The 16,336-nt window shown below is 45.2% G+C and overlaps 1 protein-coding gene across 8 annotated transcripts in view; it reads left to right on the top strand.

Moving 5' to 3' along the window:
- The window catches only part of CEP112 (centrosomal protein 112), a 359,448-nt gene that overhangs the window by 127,526 nt on the left and 215,586 nt on the right, over positions 1-16,336 (top strand). For all 8 annotated transcript variants that reach the window (XM_075903958.2, XM_075903952.2, XM_075903955.2 and 5 more), the window contains one exon: positions 9,182-9,261. In XM_075903958.2, coding sequence (XP_075760073.2) covers positions 9,182-9,261 — 80 coding nt within the window. The remainder of the gene's footprint in view (positions 1-9,181; positions 9,262-16,336) is intronic.

Raw genomic sequence — 16,336 nt, 5'->3', positions numbered from 1 at the left:
AACCTTCCCAGAAGTCAAAGCTCGCTTTTCCCTTTGATTACGCTAAATTGGAGGTTGCCAATGACATCTGGCAGACTCCGGCCACATCGCTACCAACTAATAAGCGGTCGGATAAGAAGTACTTCATAACTCAGAAGGATATGGAGTTTCTGTTCACACATCCTCAGCCTAACTCCCTTGTTGTGGATGCTGCACAGCAGAGAATAAGAACGTCTCAAACCAAAAATTCCTCAAATGACAAGGAGGCTAAACGGCTGGATATCTTGGTCAGGAAAGTATATTCCTCCTCCACTTCTGCTCTGAGGATGTGTAAGCTGCGGCACAATTAGCAAATCACGATTTCGACAACTATTCGAAACTGGTCCTTCTGTTTGAGCACTTGCCAGATTCCAAACATCAGATTCTCAAGGTGGTGATACAAGAGGGCTATACGGTCACCCGAATAGCTTTATAGATCGCCCTCGACACGGCTGATGCAGCTGCTAGATCCACAGCTTCGGCCATAGTCATGCGTCGGGCGTTTTGGCTACACCAGGCCGCTGTCCCAAAGGAGTTGCAGGCCAAGGTGGAGGATTTGCCCTTTGATCGCAGGTTACTATTTTCCCAGTCAAACTGATCAGGTCTTCCACTCAGGCAAGGATACACGTACAACTTTGAGGACACTGGGGATGTACATGCCCCCTACAAACGTAGGAAATACATACCCTACAATAGGCAGAGACCATTCTCATATGCGATGCCTCGGACCAGGCCATACGATCAACAGAGGCCAAAACAACGTCCCCAAAAGCGTCGCCAACAACCTAACAAAGTGCCCGTCCAGCAACAGGGCCGGGCAGCAGGTTTGATATGTTGATCGAGGGACTTCGGACCATCCCGTTAACAGAGACTCTAGGCATCACAAAAGGCGTATTCCATCATCATCTCAGGCCTTATCACCATGGTTGGGCTCTCATATCTACCGACCGGTGGGTTTACGACGTAATCACTTCAGGATATGTCATTCCCTTCACCTCTCTTCCCCCTCCCTCCTCCCCTTCCCCGTCCCTTTTCAGGGACCCCTCTCACGAGACTCTTCTCCATCAAGAGATGTCGCGCCTTCTCACATTAGGGGCAGTGGAAAGGGTGCCAACACGCTTTTTGGGGAGAGGATTCTATTCTCGCTACTTTCTCACCCAAAAAAAAATCAGGGGGTTGGAGGCCTATCCTGGACCTACGTCGGCTCAACCGTCATCTGAGAAGGCAAAAATTCAAGATGGTTACGTTATCTTCGATCATTCCTGCTCTAGACAAAGGGGATTGGTTTGCGTCCCTCGATCTTCAGGACGCTTACTTCCATATAACGATTCACCCAGCCCACAGAAGATTCCTTCAGTTCTTAGTGGGGTCCGACCACTGTCAGTATCGCGTGCTACCTTTCGGACTGTTGACGGCCCCACGGGTTTTCCCCAAGACCCTTGCGGTAGTGGTGGCCTACCTGCAGCGCCTCGATTTTACAATCTTCCTGTACCTGGACGATTGCCTGCTAAAGGCTTCCACACTCGACGAGGCCACAAGGGCAGTGTCGGCAACTACCACTCTGTTTGCTGCCCTAGGACTCGTAGTCAATGTCAAGAGAACCTTCTTGACACCTACTTGCGACCTGGAGTTTATCGGAGCATGTAGCGGCTTCCCGCTTGAGACAACACCACCTGCCGCCAAGTGGGGGAATTAGCACTGCGGGCAGGTGGCCGGATCCCCTTCAGGACACTGCCCTCCGGCAATGTCCACAACAGCCTGAGCTTTTCCCCCCCTTCCGGGGGAGGGCAGTTTATGATAGGCTGGTAGGCCTTCAGGAGGCGGCTCCTCCACCTCCAACACAGGGAGAGACGTGCCTGCTTCCCTGCGTTACCGCGCCTTAAACTAGTCCAGGCAGGCAAGTCTCTTCCCGGCCTTCCTTCCGGTCGGGCCAAGAGGTAATTGTTCGCGCGCCCGGCCTTGCTTCAGGTCCGGGTTGCAGAGAAATAAGCCCACCACTTGTCAGTCTAGTATCATACAGTTTGGGCAGGGCAACCATTCTAGTCCTGTCCCTTTAAGAGTTCCCGCCCAAGGCACGGACGGTAGATGGCGGCCAGGCCCTGACGCCAGGCGTGGCCGCACTCAAACTCCTGTTAGTAGACGCTCCCTCCTTCGGGAGCGAGCCCGGGAGGGCGCCAGCAGCAGCAGCAGTGAGGGGGAGACTGCCACCCGGTTAGGGGGTGACTGGGGGGCGCAGGCCGGCCCACCCACCTCACTGCGCCCCGGCCCAGGGGCCCTGATGGCAGCAGTGCTGCTGCGACTGGCTCAGCAGGGCTCCGGCCCGTAACTTGCTGGCCGCGGGCAGAGAGCCACCCGGACTACCCCCTGGGCCACTCTCATCTCCCCCTTCCCAGGTACCTGTAGCTTCAGCAGGTTCGTCGGGGAGTCGAGGCTGGTGTCGTCCCATCAGGGTCCGGGTGGCCCAATCCAGGGGTCAAGGGATTGGAGCCCTGCAGCGTCCCATGGGCTCGTTCTGCCCCGGCGTTCCAGTACCCATCGGGGTTCCAGCCAGTCCCCCGGCTCGGGCCAGTCCTCTGGGTCCCGGGGGGGGGGGGGCGTTCTGCTGGCTGGCTTGGCCTGGCCTCCGTAGCCCTGGCAGGGAGGCCTTGGCTGGCATCCGGGGAGGCTTCTGAGAGCGGCCCGGCCCTGGTCCTACTCTCCCCAGGCAGGAGCTCCGGACAGGCCTCCGTCTCCTTCAGAGGCTGGGCCCTGACTGAGCTCCCTGGCAGCCTTCTTGTAGTCCTAGCCCCGCCCTTTGACTTCCGGTCAGCTGAGGGGGCGGGGCTAGGCTGGGCCCAAAATGGCTCCCAGAGGGGTTCCTCCGCCTCCGGCTCAGTGGGGGACCACTCTACCCCACTACAGAGCAAGACTCGACTCCCTGACCGCGAGGGCATACTTGCCGGTAAATAGGTTTCAACTCATACAGGACCTGGTGAAGTCGGTATCAATTTCTCCCAAGTCCCGAATACTTACCTGTCTACCGCTATTGGGGCACATGGCGGCCACCACGTATGTGGTTCTGCATGCCAGACTCCATATGCGCAGTCTTCAGCATTGGATGTACACGCCCCGGGTTCACAGTACGAACAGGATGGTTTCTCTGCCCAGTCGGGTCCGGACTTCCTTGGCGTGGTGGGACAGCCCCAACAATATGCTAACGGGTCCCCTTTCATGCCCGCAAACCATCACTGCAAATCACTACAGATGCCTCTCTGCTCGGCTGGGGCGCTCACCTTCAGGAGCACCGGACGCAGGGTCTCTGGACTCCCCAGGAATCGCTACATCATATAAATTTTCTCGAGCTGAGAGCAGTCTTCAATGCTTGCAAACACTTTCTGCTCATCATCCGAGGACACTCCATACAGATACTCACCGACAACATATGCACGGTGTATTACATCAACAAACGGAGGGGGGGGTCACGTTCTTGCTCTCTTTGCGCAGAGGCTGTGCGCCTGTGGAATTGGGCTATTCAACAAGGTATCACCATAACCGCAGCATACCTTCCTGGCAAGGACAATGTGATCGCCAATACTCTGAGCAGGCATTTCCTCTCACAACACGAGTGGGAATTACACCCCAAGGTGCTCCGCGACCTCTTCCTGCTATGGGGCTTCCCCAAGGTGGACTTGTTCGCCACTTGACACAACAGGAAATGCCCTCAATATTACTCATGAGCGGGCATCGGCGCAAACTCTCTGGGGGATGCTTTCCGCCTGGACTGAGATCAGCACCAATTGCTATACAGGCAGTCCCCGGGTTACGTACAAGATAGGGACTGTAGGTTTGTTCTTAAGTTAAATTTGTACGTAAGTCGGAACTGGCTTCCAGATTCAGCTGCTGCTGAAACTGACCAGCGGCTGACTACAGGAAGCCCGAGGCACAGTTTCTCTGCCCCGGGCTTCCTGGCATCAGCCGCTGATCAGTTTCAACAGCGGCTGAATCTGGACGCCTGGAACAGAGCAGCTGGGGCGCTGCTGGGTAGGTCCCCGCAGCGCCGCACCTCGGCGCTGCGGGGACCAACCCGGTAGCACCCCAGGTGTCCCCAAGTCAGCTGCTGCTGAAACTGATCAGCGACTGATTCCAGGAAGCCCGGGGCAGAGCAACTCTGCCTCGGGCTTCCTGTAGTCAGCCGCTGGTCAGTTTCAGCAGCGGCTTACTTGGGGATGCCTGGGGCAGAGCAGCTGGGGTGCTGCTGGGTTGGTCCAGTAACCCCAGCTGCTCTGCTCCAGGCGTCCTGATTCAGCCGCTGTTGAAACTGACCAGCAGCGGCTGAATCAGGTCGCCTGGGGCAGAGCAGCAGGGGTTCTGCCGGGTTGGTCCAATAGCGCCGAGGAGCGGCGCTGCGGGACCAACCCGGCAGCGCCCCAGCTGCTCTACCACAGGCATCCGCGAGAAAAGCCTGGTCTTCTGGGGGGGGGGGGAGCGCACTAGCTGCGCGCCCCCCCCTCCAGCAGACCGGGGAGACGTGGGCAGCGGGACCGCCCAGACGCGCCGCGGTCCCACCGCCCGCGTCCTCCGCGGCTTTGCTCTGTGTCTCCCTGGTCTGCTGGGGGGAGCCCCCCACCTAGCAGACCAGGGAGCCACGGAGCCGCTTTTCTCACCCCGGAGGACATGGGCTACGGTACCGTGGCGTGTCTGGGCGGTCCTGCTGCCCGCATCCTCCGGGGCGAGAAAAGCTCCGTTCGTAAGCATGGATCCGACATAAGTCTGATCCGCGTAACTCAGGGACTGCCTGTATGCCTTTCCTCCTCTTCCACTCATTCCGAGAGTTCTGGAAAAGATAGCACTAGGCGGCACAACAGTAATTCTGATAGCACCTTTCTGTCCCAGACAGACCTGGCTAACACAGCTGTCGAAGATGTCAGTTGCCAATCCACGACGACTACCGGAACTGTTCAATTTGCTATCTCAGCAACACGGCACAATTCTTCACCCAGCCATCGATCGCATGCACCTCACGGCATGGCTCCTAGCTGGCTCCAGGCTTCCGAACTCTCCTGTTCTCAAGAAGTGAGGCACGTGTTGATTAACAGTAGGCGGCATACAACGCGCAAATCCTATCTCCAAAAATGGCGTCGTTTCCATTCGTGGTGCTTTGCAAAAGATCTTGACCCTCATTCACTGTCTATACAACAAATCCTAGATTATGTGATGCATCTAAAGACGACGGGAATGGCTATTTCTTCCCTAAGAGTACATCTGGCGGCAATCTCAGCCTTCCGTCTTCCAATTGACGGCTATTCAGTGTTCGTCCACCCTATCACCAAAAGGTTTCTGAAAGGATTAGACAATCTGTATCTGTCCCATAGGATCCCACCGGAGCCTTGGGACTTGCCTCTAGTATTGGACACTCTGATTCATTCCCCTTTTGAGCCGCTCTCAACATGTGATCTACAAATGCTCTCGATGAAAACGGTGTTCCTACTTGCCATTACGTCGGCGCGTCGAGTAAGTGAATTAGCAACATTTTCTGCTGATCTGCCGTATACGCAATTCTCCAGTCATGCGGCAGTATTGCGTGTTCAACCAGCGTTTTTGCCAAAAGTCAACTCTGCTTTCCACATAAATGAACCCATAATCCTGCCGACTTTCCACCCAAAGACTCACTTCTCATTGGAAGACGCACGTCTACACACTGTAGATGTCAGGCGAGCACTGGCCTTTTACCTTGACAGAACTTGAGTCTTTAGGAAGTCTCAGCGGCTTTTCCTTTCTACAGCCGAGCGCTCCAAGGGAAAGCAACTTTGTGCGCAGCGTATTTCCTGCTTGGTCATCACTTGCATCACACAATGTTATGCCTTGCGCAACAAATCTCTTCCAGTGGTCTTCGTGCTCGTTCCACCCGGGGCATGGCAACATTCATTGCCTATCTTCACGGAGTACCGTTGCAGGACATATACCATGCGACAACCTGGTCATCTACCCTCACATTCGCTAGACACTATGCTCTCGCGAACATACTTACCTCTGATTCAAGGGTAGCTCAGGCTGTCTTGTCTACAGCACGAGGATGATAGGCCCGAAGCACTCATGTAACGTTAGACCACTGCTGTGTATTCACCTCGAGTGGAGCACCCTCGGGGACACTACTCGATGAAGAAAAGAGAGTTACTCACCTTGTGCAGTAACGTCTGTTCTTCGAGATGTGTGTCCCCGTGGGTGCTCCACGACCCACCCTCCTCCCTGCTTCGGAGTTTCTATTTATATCTTTCAGATGCTTCCGGGTGGGAGGAAACTGACAAGACCGGACTGCGCTCAGATAAAAGGCGCGAAGGGGCCGTCGCGCATGCGCAGTCCGGCAGGGGGCTACTGCTAATGAAAAATCCTCTGGATTGTGGCGCCGGGACGAGCCCAGCACCTCGAGTGGAGCACCCATGGGGGGACACATCTTGAAGAACAGACGTTACTGCACAAGGTGAGTAACTGTCTTTTTTTTACAAATAATTTGCTTGTATTCCAAACAGACAGCAAAGTGTATTAACTGTGATACACTATTACCAAGAGCAGTTCTTGAGACAGCTGTTATACATATATATAATATGCTAAGAGAGTAAATATTGGCTTCTGACCATCCTAATGGAAAATCCCTCTGTCTCTGAGAATGTTCTGAACCTGCTAAATACTCAGTTTTGCACACAGTTAGCTTCTGTACTGAAACTTGCTACACAGTGAGTCTTCAATTGTGTTTTTCCCTTGTTTTTCATCTGAGATATTGGTATGCCATGCATCTTGTTATAGACATTCAAGGTCATTGATACTAATGCAGATTCTTGTCTGGATATATTTGTGATATAATTTCTGATCATATTGCGTGAATACATTTTCAATATATAATCAGTTACAATGTACTGGTGTCCTGTGGTTCACATTATAGAAATTTGTAGGGTGTTGGGGTTTATTGAATTTTCTTGTTTTTTCTCCTTGAGGTTTCAGTTAAAACCACAGAGGGGCTTTGTGGAGCAAGAGCTGTGACTTCTCGTCACTTGTACATTTTCACAACACTTTTTAGCTGATGGCACCTTGCTTATAAATGTTCTCACTGCTACTCTAGAATTCTGTACTTTAGAAACCAAATTCTCTGTTTGCACAACTTGTTTTTTTTCTTTGATGTAATTTCATCACACTAATTACTTCAAAAATCACAAATATTTAATGCCCACTTTTTAATATCAATTCTTATTTACTATTAAAAAATTATAATTTATGCAGAATCATGTAATATCTTTAATTTGGCATTCATTTATATATGTGTGCGTGTGTGTGTGTGTGTGTGCACGCACACGCACGTGCATAAAATTGTATTCCTCTTTGCCGAGTTCCTGAGAACTTTCTTATTACTCAAACATGATGCTGCAAATAATTGGGTGCTATAAGAACACTCCCTGAATTTACTTTTATCCTTTGTCACAAAGAAAATATAGATATGAGAGTAACCTAGCTCAGCCTAAACCTACCTTTCTTTCAGCTTTCATGAGTCCACCAGTACTCTAGTACTTTCAGATTTTTTTAAAATAAAAAGTGACAAAATGCATATTAACAAATGAATTCAGTCAAAATAATCTCCAAGATCACAACAAATATTATTAAACTACCCCTTGTGGTCTTGAAAGTTTCCACAGAACAGCATGAAGGGGTCATAACCATCTCCCCAACTTTAACACCTAACTTGCCTTAGGCAAAAAAACAATGTGAGCAGAAGTGCTTTGTACCCTTTCTGGGAGGTTGACAAACTCTGATGCTCACTTCCCCCCTGTTAATCCAACAGAATCAGAGTAAAGAACCCTTCATAGATTAAAACTTGCTACTAGCCTCCTGACACTAAAAGGTAGGGCATGTTAGAACAGCCTAGGAACTCTGAAATGGTATACAGGGAGAGAGGTGATCTCAGTAAGATCTATACCATGTAATGCCTTAAAAAGAACAAAATTGTCAGCTTGGATTGCACTGAGAACAATAATTATTTAAAAAAGAATATTGATTTACTACTTTGTATCATAATAGCATCCAAAATGTGCTTGGTGCTGTGCAAGCATTTAATGCAGTCCTTGTTTTAAAGACTTGTTTATAATCTAAATATATTTTTAAAAGAGAAAAAGATGAAATTAGGAAAAATGGGAATGTAAGATAAAGAGTGTGTCTGTACACACATCTTTTGAGTCTATATATGTGTGAGAGAGAGAGGGAGGAAGGGTTGTGTGTGTTTGGGCATGCATGTCTATGCATGTATGTTATGTATGTATATACATATATTGGCTGACTGAGGAGTTACATTTATGTTGAAGATTCTGTAAACTGTTATGGGTGTGCATTTAGGTTAGATGCATAGTTCACATCCACTGCAAAAATACAGTACCCAAAAATTTCACAATGAGAACAGATTAATAAACCTTGACTTATCTTGTGCTTATTTCATAATGTGGCTAAGAGAATATGCAGTCTTTGTCACGTGTTGAATCACGCTCAGTTTTGATCTTAAAGAGGGTAAAGAATTCTAGATTAGTGCAGTTCTTTCTGCATATGTTTTATTTCCTTGGGAGCAACTGTTCTTGGATACCATAATACCTGAATGTATATTGTACTGTTGTCAGTATGCTAAAGTAATTTAGTTAACACATTTTATCATATTTTTAAAAATGCTTTGTGAAATAAATCTTTATAAAAAACAGTTGTAATGTTAAATTCAAAAGAAGTCAATGAGTGAGAACTTGTGTGTAGGCTATTAGGCTGTGTAGGTTATGATTGGAGACAAATCTATATCTCTTTTCTTGTCTATTACCTTTTATTTCATTTCATATATTGGTATCCTCATTCTGGCAATTGATACTAAAGAAAAAGCTAATTATTGTATTTTTAACACTGGAAGTTTAACATCTCTTTGGACAGGAAGGAGAGTCACACTAATAGAAAAGGTTATATTCAGATCAGCTGTCTGTTAATTTTGTTCCTGAAATTTATACTTGAACTACGGCAACATCACATTACATAGGTTGATTATATTTCAACAACTTCTTATCTAAACTTATATACAACTAACTTATTAAGTTCAATATTGAAATAATACTTAATCGTTTGGTTGATCACAGGCTGTAGTAGCTAAAATTTTAATTTTTTTAAATGATAGATTCATGGCTTCCAGAATGACTTTGATAAAGAGAGGGGGGATACTCAAAAGAAAATTCGCAAACTGGAAGAGGCTTTGAAGTAAGTAAGACATTTGATGATGAATAATTTATTTCTTTAAATGTCTCTGTGTTTTTATTCAAATTCAGTAAGTAGACCACATGCTTTATGTTTTATAACAGCACTCCTATAGTTTAGTTTGGATCAGCTTTCCATTATAAAACCTTATTTTTAGGGTTTTATTAGTCAGCTGTAAAAATTTTTTAAAAATCAGTTCATCTGGTTTTAAGTGATAGGAATGTAGCAAAATAGAAGTTAGTGGTTTCAGATGCTCTTTTCCCCTTAAGTAACTCAAACCAGCTTCAGTTTAGAACTGACATGTTTGAACACCATTATTCCTTACTGAAGATCAGTTGTTGTGGACATTTATTAGGAGGATCAGGTTACAACTGAAATGTTCATTTATTGTTATTTATTTTCATTGTGGTAGTTTCTAAAGGAAACAGGATTCAGTGGTTAAGATGCTAGACTGGGATTCAGGAGATCTGGGTTCAACTCCCTGTGCCATTACAGATTTCCTTTGTGACCATGAACAAGTCACTTAATCTCTCTGCCTCATTTCCCCCTCTGTAAAATCGGAGTACCCCTGGAGTATTTCCTTACTCTCCAGACCTGTTGTGAGGATAAATATATTAATGATTGGAAAGTGATCAGATATTGCAGTGATGGGCATTATATAAGTATATTAGATAGCAAAATAGATAGTTCCTGCCCCACGAGATGACAAACTAAGCATAAGATGAAAGACAACATGTGGATAGAACAAAGAGACTGGGGGAGTTCAAGGAATAATAGCAATCTGCATGATAGAAGCAGTCATGACACATTGTCTGTTCCGTTGTTGAGTTTGTAGTAGGCATTATAACAGAGAAGAGTTGGAAGGGGAGAGAAAATATGGTGCCATGGCACATTTTTATGATGAGATTCTCCTATTCAAGAGAGGAATCGGGAGAATGTGTGAAGGTGCTTGTTGGAAAATTTTACAGATGGGCAGTCGAGGCAGACATCAGTTGCATAGCGGATACATTTTGATACTGTATAAGATATTACAGATAGGGCAGGGGTAGCTGTGAAATCCTTATAATAAAAACTGATAAAACACGTTAGATATGGTGGAGAATGGAAAGTAATTGGAGGTTTTAGTCCAAGCAATGTCTTAAAAAAATAATCTGGGTACCCAAATTTTGGAAGTGTGTAAAGTGGTCAAGATGGGAGTTTGTTGTGGCCAGAAAGGAGGAGGATGTAGTAGTCAAGATGATAAGGACCTAGATGAGAATATTAATGGCATGGATGGAGAATAAAGACCAGCTCTTCAAAATATTATGCAGGAAGAAGCAACGGGTTAATTTATCGATAATATTTTGCTAAAAAAGTGATTATGTGTACTATTATTTTCAGGAAGAACCATAAGAATTTGTGTCACTTAAATTTAAAAAGGGTGATTTGGATCTAAAATGCTGTATTTGAGCTCATTTTGTGTATCATGTTGCATTTATTAAGTGATTTTCCAGAAATTGTGCCTTGTATCTGATGGCAGAATCTGGATTTAAAACGTACATTTCAATTGTTTTGATGTAACGCATCTGGTATGACAGGTTTTATTTTTTTTACAATCCAAGTAGCTTATTGTGTCAATGATCACTGAACAAAGCAAACTACCCTAACTAGTGTGGTGAAAAGCTTTGTAGTACCTGATCTACCGTAGTATCTGAATCCAAGCACAGGAGGCCAAAATTAAACACAGAGGTCTGGGTTATAATTTTAGATATGTGTTTTGAAAATTCACTGTCATGTTAATTCAGTAGTGATGTTTTTTCAAGCTATGTGAAGACAAATGCTGTACATCAGAGTTTAGAATTTATTGTGGAAGGCCATTATTCAAAACTGAGCAGTTTAATGGGCTGCTTAAATCTGATAAGTGGATTCTCAAATCAACACGTAAGACTATAAATAGTCCTTTTATTACACCCAAGTGGGAACTTGAACATTTCAAAAGTGGATGTCTCAATAGGTTGGAAACTTTGACATACAATGTTAACATAGGGCCAGGTATTCTTAATAATGTTGAAAAGTGCCTTAATCTGTAAACAGTCCCATTAATTTAAAAGATAAAGAACTGGATACATTTGAAATCTTTCATAGATGTGTTTTCCCACAAGAATCAGTGCAAAGCATCCTCAGCTTTGCTTCAGAGTGAGGTGGAACCGCTACTGTATCTGATGCATTCCATTATTTTTATTGGTGATCAGAAAAATTGGATTAGACTGAGTGCTCTAGGTCTGACAGATCAGCAGTGGCACTGAGATCTTCTGGACCTGTCATGAGAGAGCCCCTGTATCATTTTATAAATATAATTTATACTAAAATAACACTGAAAGATGCATCCTTAGGATTGGGGCTCCATTGTTTTGAACTTGCATAAACATAGTTAAGATACAAACCCTCCTCCAGAAACTTTATGGTCTAAATTATCATCTAACAGTGTCACCTGACCTCCTTATGCACAAATCATTTGTTCTCAAGTGACTGACGTACGTATTCATTCTGGTCTTGGCATCAGTGCATCCAGCTGTAGCTCAAATTCCCACTGCTGTGCACCACTGCATAGAGGTGTAAAAGTCAGAGCCTCCCTTAAGCCTCCTCAATTCCTTCTTACTGCCTGCAGTGGTCTTTAGAACTCTGTTCCATGCCAAAGCTGTTCTCTCTCTCCCAGCATTTGTAAATATAGTCTGTGTGATAGAGGTAATTTAGTCTTCAATACAATTAGGATTGTAAGTTTTAGTTGTGATTTTTTTTTAAGGTTTTTGGGCTTGTTTTCCCAATTGGCAAGCTAGATATGATGCCAGATTTGGTTTAACAGTCCTTCAGTTCCTGCTCTGATCCCATCACCTGTTTTCATGACTTGAGTCACAAGGAGTGGAATGCCCATGTATAATCCCTCAAAGAAGAAAAAACAGTTACTGACCTGTTCCATAAATGTTATTCTTCAACATGTGTTGCACATGTCCGCTCTGTGACCTGCCCTCTTGCCCCTCTGCATTGGAGTTTTCTGTCTAAAAGGAACTGATGGTGATTGGAGGTGGCTCTGCCCTTTATGCTGCATGCAGTGTGAGCTGTCCCAGTGGGTACCGCTGAGTGAGATGCATTCTGACAATTGTACTAAAGGGGCACACACATGTGCAGTCCAGTGCACATGTGGAAAACATTTCAAAGAGTAGGTTGCAGAACAGGTTTGTAACTTTTTTTTCTCCCCTATCAAAGGAAAATAACTTATCTCTGTAGGCAACAGATAACCTGACTCTAGGTAGGCTGCCATTTTATCCATTCTGGACTATTTATTGTACGTGAAGTCTGAGCCTCTCCTTGTCACTATTCAGCGTGATCTATTGACATTTCAACACACTGTTTTTAGTTGGTAATTGAAAATACTTTAGCCATTCCACTATTGTAAAATTCCTAAAAGGGCTACTTAATACACCTTCACTGTCAGAAAATCTGGTCTAATCTGGACTCTGGGTGCTGATAAAGTTAACGTACGTTCATTTTGAATAACTGATGGAATGTTTTTTATTTAATCTGTTGCAAAAGACATTTACAATTAAAAATCACAAAGTTATATCTATGAGAAAAATGATGTCGGTGGCTGATTTCCTTCTATCCTCCATAAGGACTAAGCTGCTCTATGTGCACATCCAACCCCCACTTTCATTTAGGTGAACCTAGGCTCTATACATATTCTAGCTGTTAAGAATATTTCAGTTTTTATTTACATGGGACTTGAAGACTTTTAGGAAGTTGCTTTTCCCCAAAAGCTACAATAGGTTTTAAGAGACTGCTCTTTAACGTAACCACTAGTGAAATAGATTATACATTGAAATCTATACTTAATTTCATATACAAAGTTGATACCTACAACAGAAGTCTAGAGAAAGATGTTGGCTGGATGGCCCGCTATAGTCTACATCCTAATGACATAAAAAACCAAACAAAGGGTACTTAGAGTGTGTACTAAGTACTCTTATCAGCTTCATTTAACACGAACACTCTACTTGACAATTTCTTTCCCCATTTTTCCTTCTTTTTCCTTCTCTCCCCTGCATCCGCTTTCTGTGCTATTTATTTGAAAGCTGTACACCTTATACGCCATTCATCTGAAGAAGTGGGTTGTGCCCACGAAAGCTCATGGCTAACAAAAAAAATGTAGATGTTATCTGTAAGGTACTGCAAGACTATTCATTATTTTTTTAAGTTTTTCCAGTTACAGACTAACATGGCTAACCCTGTGAAACTTTTGTACGATACAGGTTGTTTCTACGATAGAGATCTTTAGGATTTTTTCCCCCATCTTTATGTACATTACTCTGTGGCAGAGGTTCTCAAACTTCATTGCTCCACAACTCCCTTTTGAGAACCAAAATTACTACATAATCCAAAGAAGGTGTCGCAAAGCCTAAGCCTGTCTGAACCCTACTAGCTTGCGTAGGGGGGAGACCCTGCCCCATCAGGACAAAGCTAAAGCCCAAGAGCTTCAGATGCAAAGAGGAGATCTGTAACCGGAGCCCTGCTGCTCAACGCTGAAGCCCTCAAGGTTCAGTTTTAGCCCTGGGTGGTGGGGTTTAAGTTTTAGCCTTGGGGCCCTTTAAACCAGCCCCTTTAAACCTTTAAAATGGGGGTCGTGACCCACTTTGGGATCCTGACCCACAGTTTGAAAAACGCTGTTCTCTGGACTTGACCTCTTTGATAATAGACTTATGAAAGCCACGTAGGGTATTTGGACACCCAGTTTCACTAGTGGGAATATACAGGAGCCAACCTCAAAGAAGAAAACAAGAACACTTAGGCTGTGTCTAGACTACATGCATCTGTCATCAGAGGCATGTAGATTAGACACATAGGCAAAGGCAAATGAAGCCATGATTTAAATGATCGCGGCTTCATTTACATTTACATGGCTGCCGCGCTGAGCCGACAAACAGCTGATCAGCTGTTTGTCCGCTCAGCGCGCTAGTCTGGATGCTCCCCTGTCGACATCAAAGCCCTTTGTCGGCAGCCCCGTTATTCCTTGTGGGATGAGGTTTACCGGGGCTGCCGACAAAGGGCTTGATGTCAGCAGGGGAGCGTCCAGACTAGCGCGCTGAGCGGACAAACAGCTGATCAGCTGTTTGTCGGCTCAGCGCGGCAGCCATGTAAATGTAAATGAAGCCGCGATCATTTAAATCGCGGCTTCATTTGCCTTTGCCAAAACAACAAATCTACATGCCTCTGACGACAGAGGCATGTAGTTTAGACGTACCCCTAGTGGCAACTCTGGTTGTCTGTTTCCTGTTTATATTCATGTTATGCCCACCTTCCTCTGTCCCTCAGAGTTTTACTACCCCAGAGGCAGTAGGGAAATACGTGGCCTTTACAAAGCTCATCTCCAAATACTTGGCATGTTATAATTTCAGTGGGGACAGTGCTTTATTAGAATTATTTTTGAAGGTTAGTGGTGCCAGGAGTGCATCCTGTTAGTGTGAATGTGCAGTGGCATATGTCTCAAGGAGCTACAGTTACTGGTAAGTAATCTTTCTTTCTCCTTTTTCAAAGATTACTGAAACAGTGTAGAGAATTGATGCACGCTGCACTGAAAAGAGATCTATTGTACCAACTAACTTTTTCATTGAGTCTGCAGATTGAAAATTTGATCAAGATGCAACAAACCTAGTATTTTCTGGATGGATAAATGATTTATGCACAGAAGATGCAAGTGTGACAAGTTTTACTTCTTCCTTTTTTGATTATGTCGAATACTATTTCCATATGTTTTAGCCCAATTTAAGTTTTGCACATTTCAAAGTTGCAGAAGTAATTTTTTTTATAAGAACCCAAAGATTATTCTGAAACAAAGTAAGAGTTATTTACTAAAAACTGCTCAGTCAGATGTTAGTGTTACTTTATATAGTTAGATACAGGGTTTTTGAACAAGGTTTTATATAAGAATAGTCACAAGGCAGACTATATATGCTTTTATTCAGATAATTTCTTAGGTCTTTTGAATAATCAGGGAATGCTTCATTATTAAACTAAAACTTTCAAGCTTTAGGTTGTCCATACTGTATATCTTTTTGTATTTGCGTAACGATTATCACATAAATGTATCACAATGGAATTGTTTATTCTTTTTCAAATGTTTGTTCATTTTGATTCCAAGTAGATGTGTGTGTGTGTGTGTGTGTGTGTGTGTGTGTGTGCCACGTGCACAGCTGTCACAAGGTTTCTCCCCTAATGGTACCTGTCAGATTGGCTGTGGAATCCCCTGGAGTCATGTTTTCATGGTGGAATATATAGGTCTGTGCTGACCCACACATCTTCAGTTCCTTCATACCACCATTAACAGTCACTGGAGCTGCTCTCATCCATCTCTGAAAATCTGTAGAGGCTTCTGCCCAAGAACTAAAAAGGAGAGGGACTTTAGGCTAAAATTGCTCCTCATGGAGTCTTCCCTCTGCTCCTCCTTGGCAGAGTGTCCATTATCAAGCCCAGCATTTTGGTTCAAGGCATCACTGCCTCTGTAAGAAGGGCTGCAGTACCGAGAAAGGGCTCAGGCTCTTTGGTACCATCGCTAGCTGGCACTGAAGACTTCTTTCAGAGTGAGTGCCTGGCGCAGCTTGCATTTGCTGGCACCTCACAAGACTGACAGAAGTTGTTCTCTCACTAGACAGTGGAGTAAGAAGGTGGCACAGACATTGCCTGTAATGCTATGTCCACTACAGCAGCAGGCACTGGTTCAGGGGTCCTTCTAGACTGTATGGGCCTACCATCAAGCCCTCGGGCTGGGATCCAAATCATTATCAGTTATATTGGAGGCAAGAGTTCCTCCATCATCAGCTGTAGACTGAGAACTTCTGCAAGGTTATGAGATTGGAGCCCAGGATTGCAACGGAGATTGAGGCCAGCATGGGGCTGAAAGCTGCCATTGCTATAGGCAAGGCTTGACAAGAAGCGACAAGCCCCGCTCGCCAGCCACGCGGTTTGGCACGGTACATGTGCGCAGATTGCACTGCGGTGCTGTGCCAGGCTAAAATCTACTTGCCACGGGCGAGTAGATTGCCCTAAT

Source organism: Pelodiscus sinensis, chromosome 20, assembly GCF_052426305.1.
Source record: "Pelodiscus sinensis isolate ZL-2025 chromosome 20, ASM5242630v1, whole genome shotgun sequence".
Classification (NCBI taxonomy): Eukaryota; Metazoa; Chordata; order Testudines; family Trionychidae; genus Pelodiscus; species Pelodiscus sinensis.
This window is presented reverse-complemented; position numbering and strand designations above follow the sequence as displayed.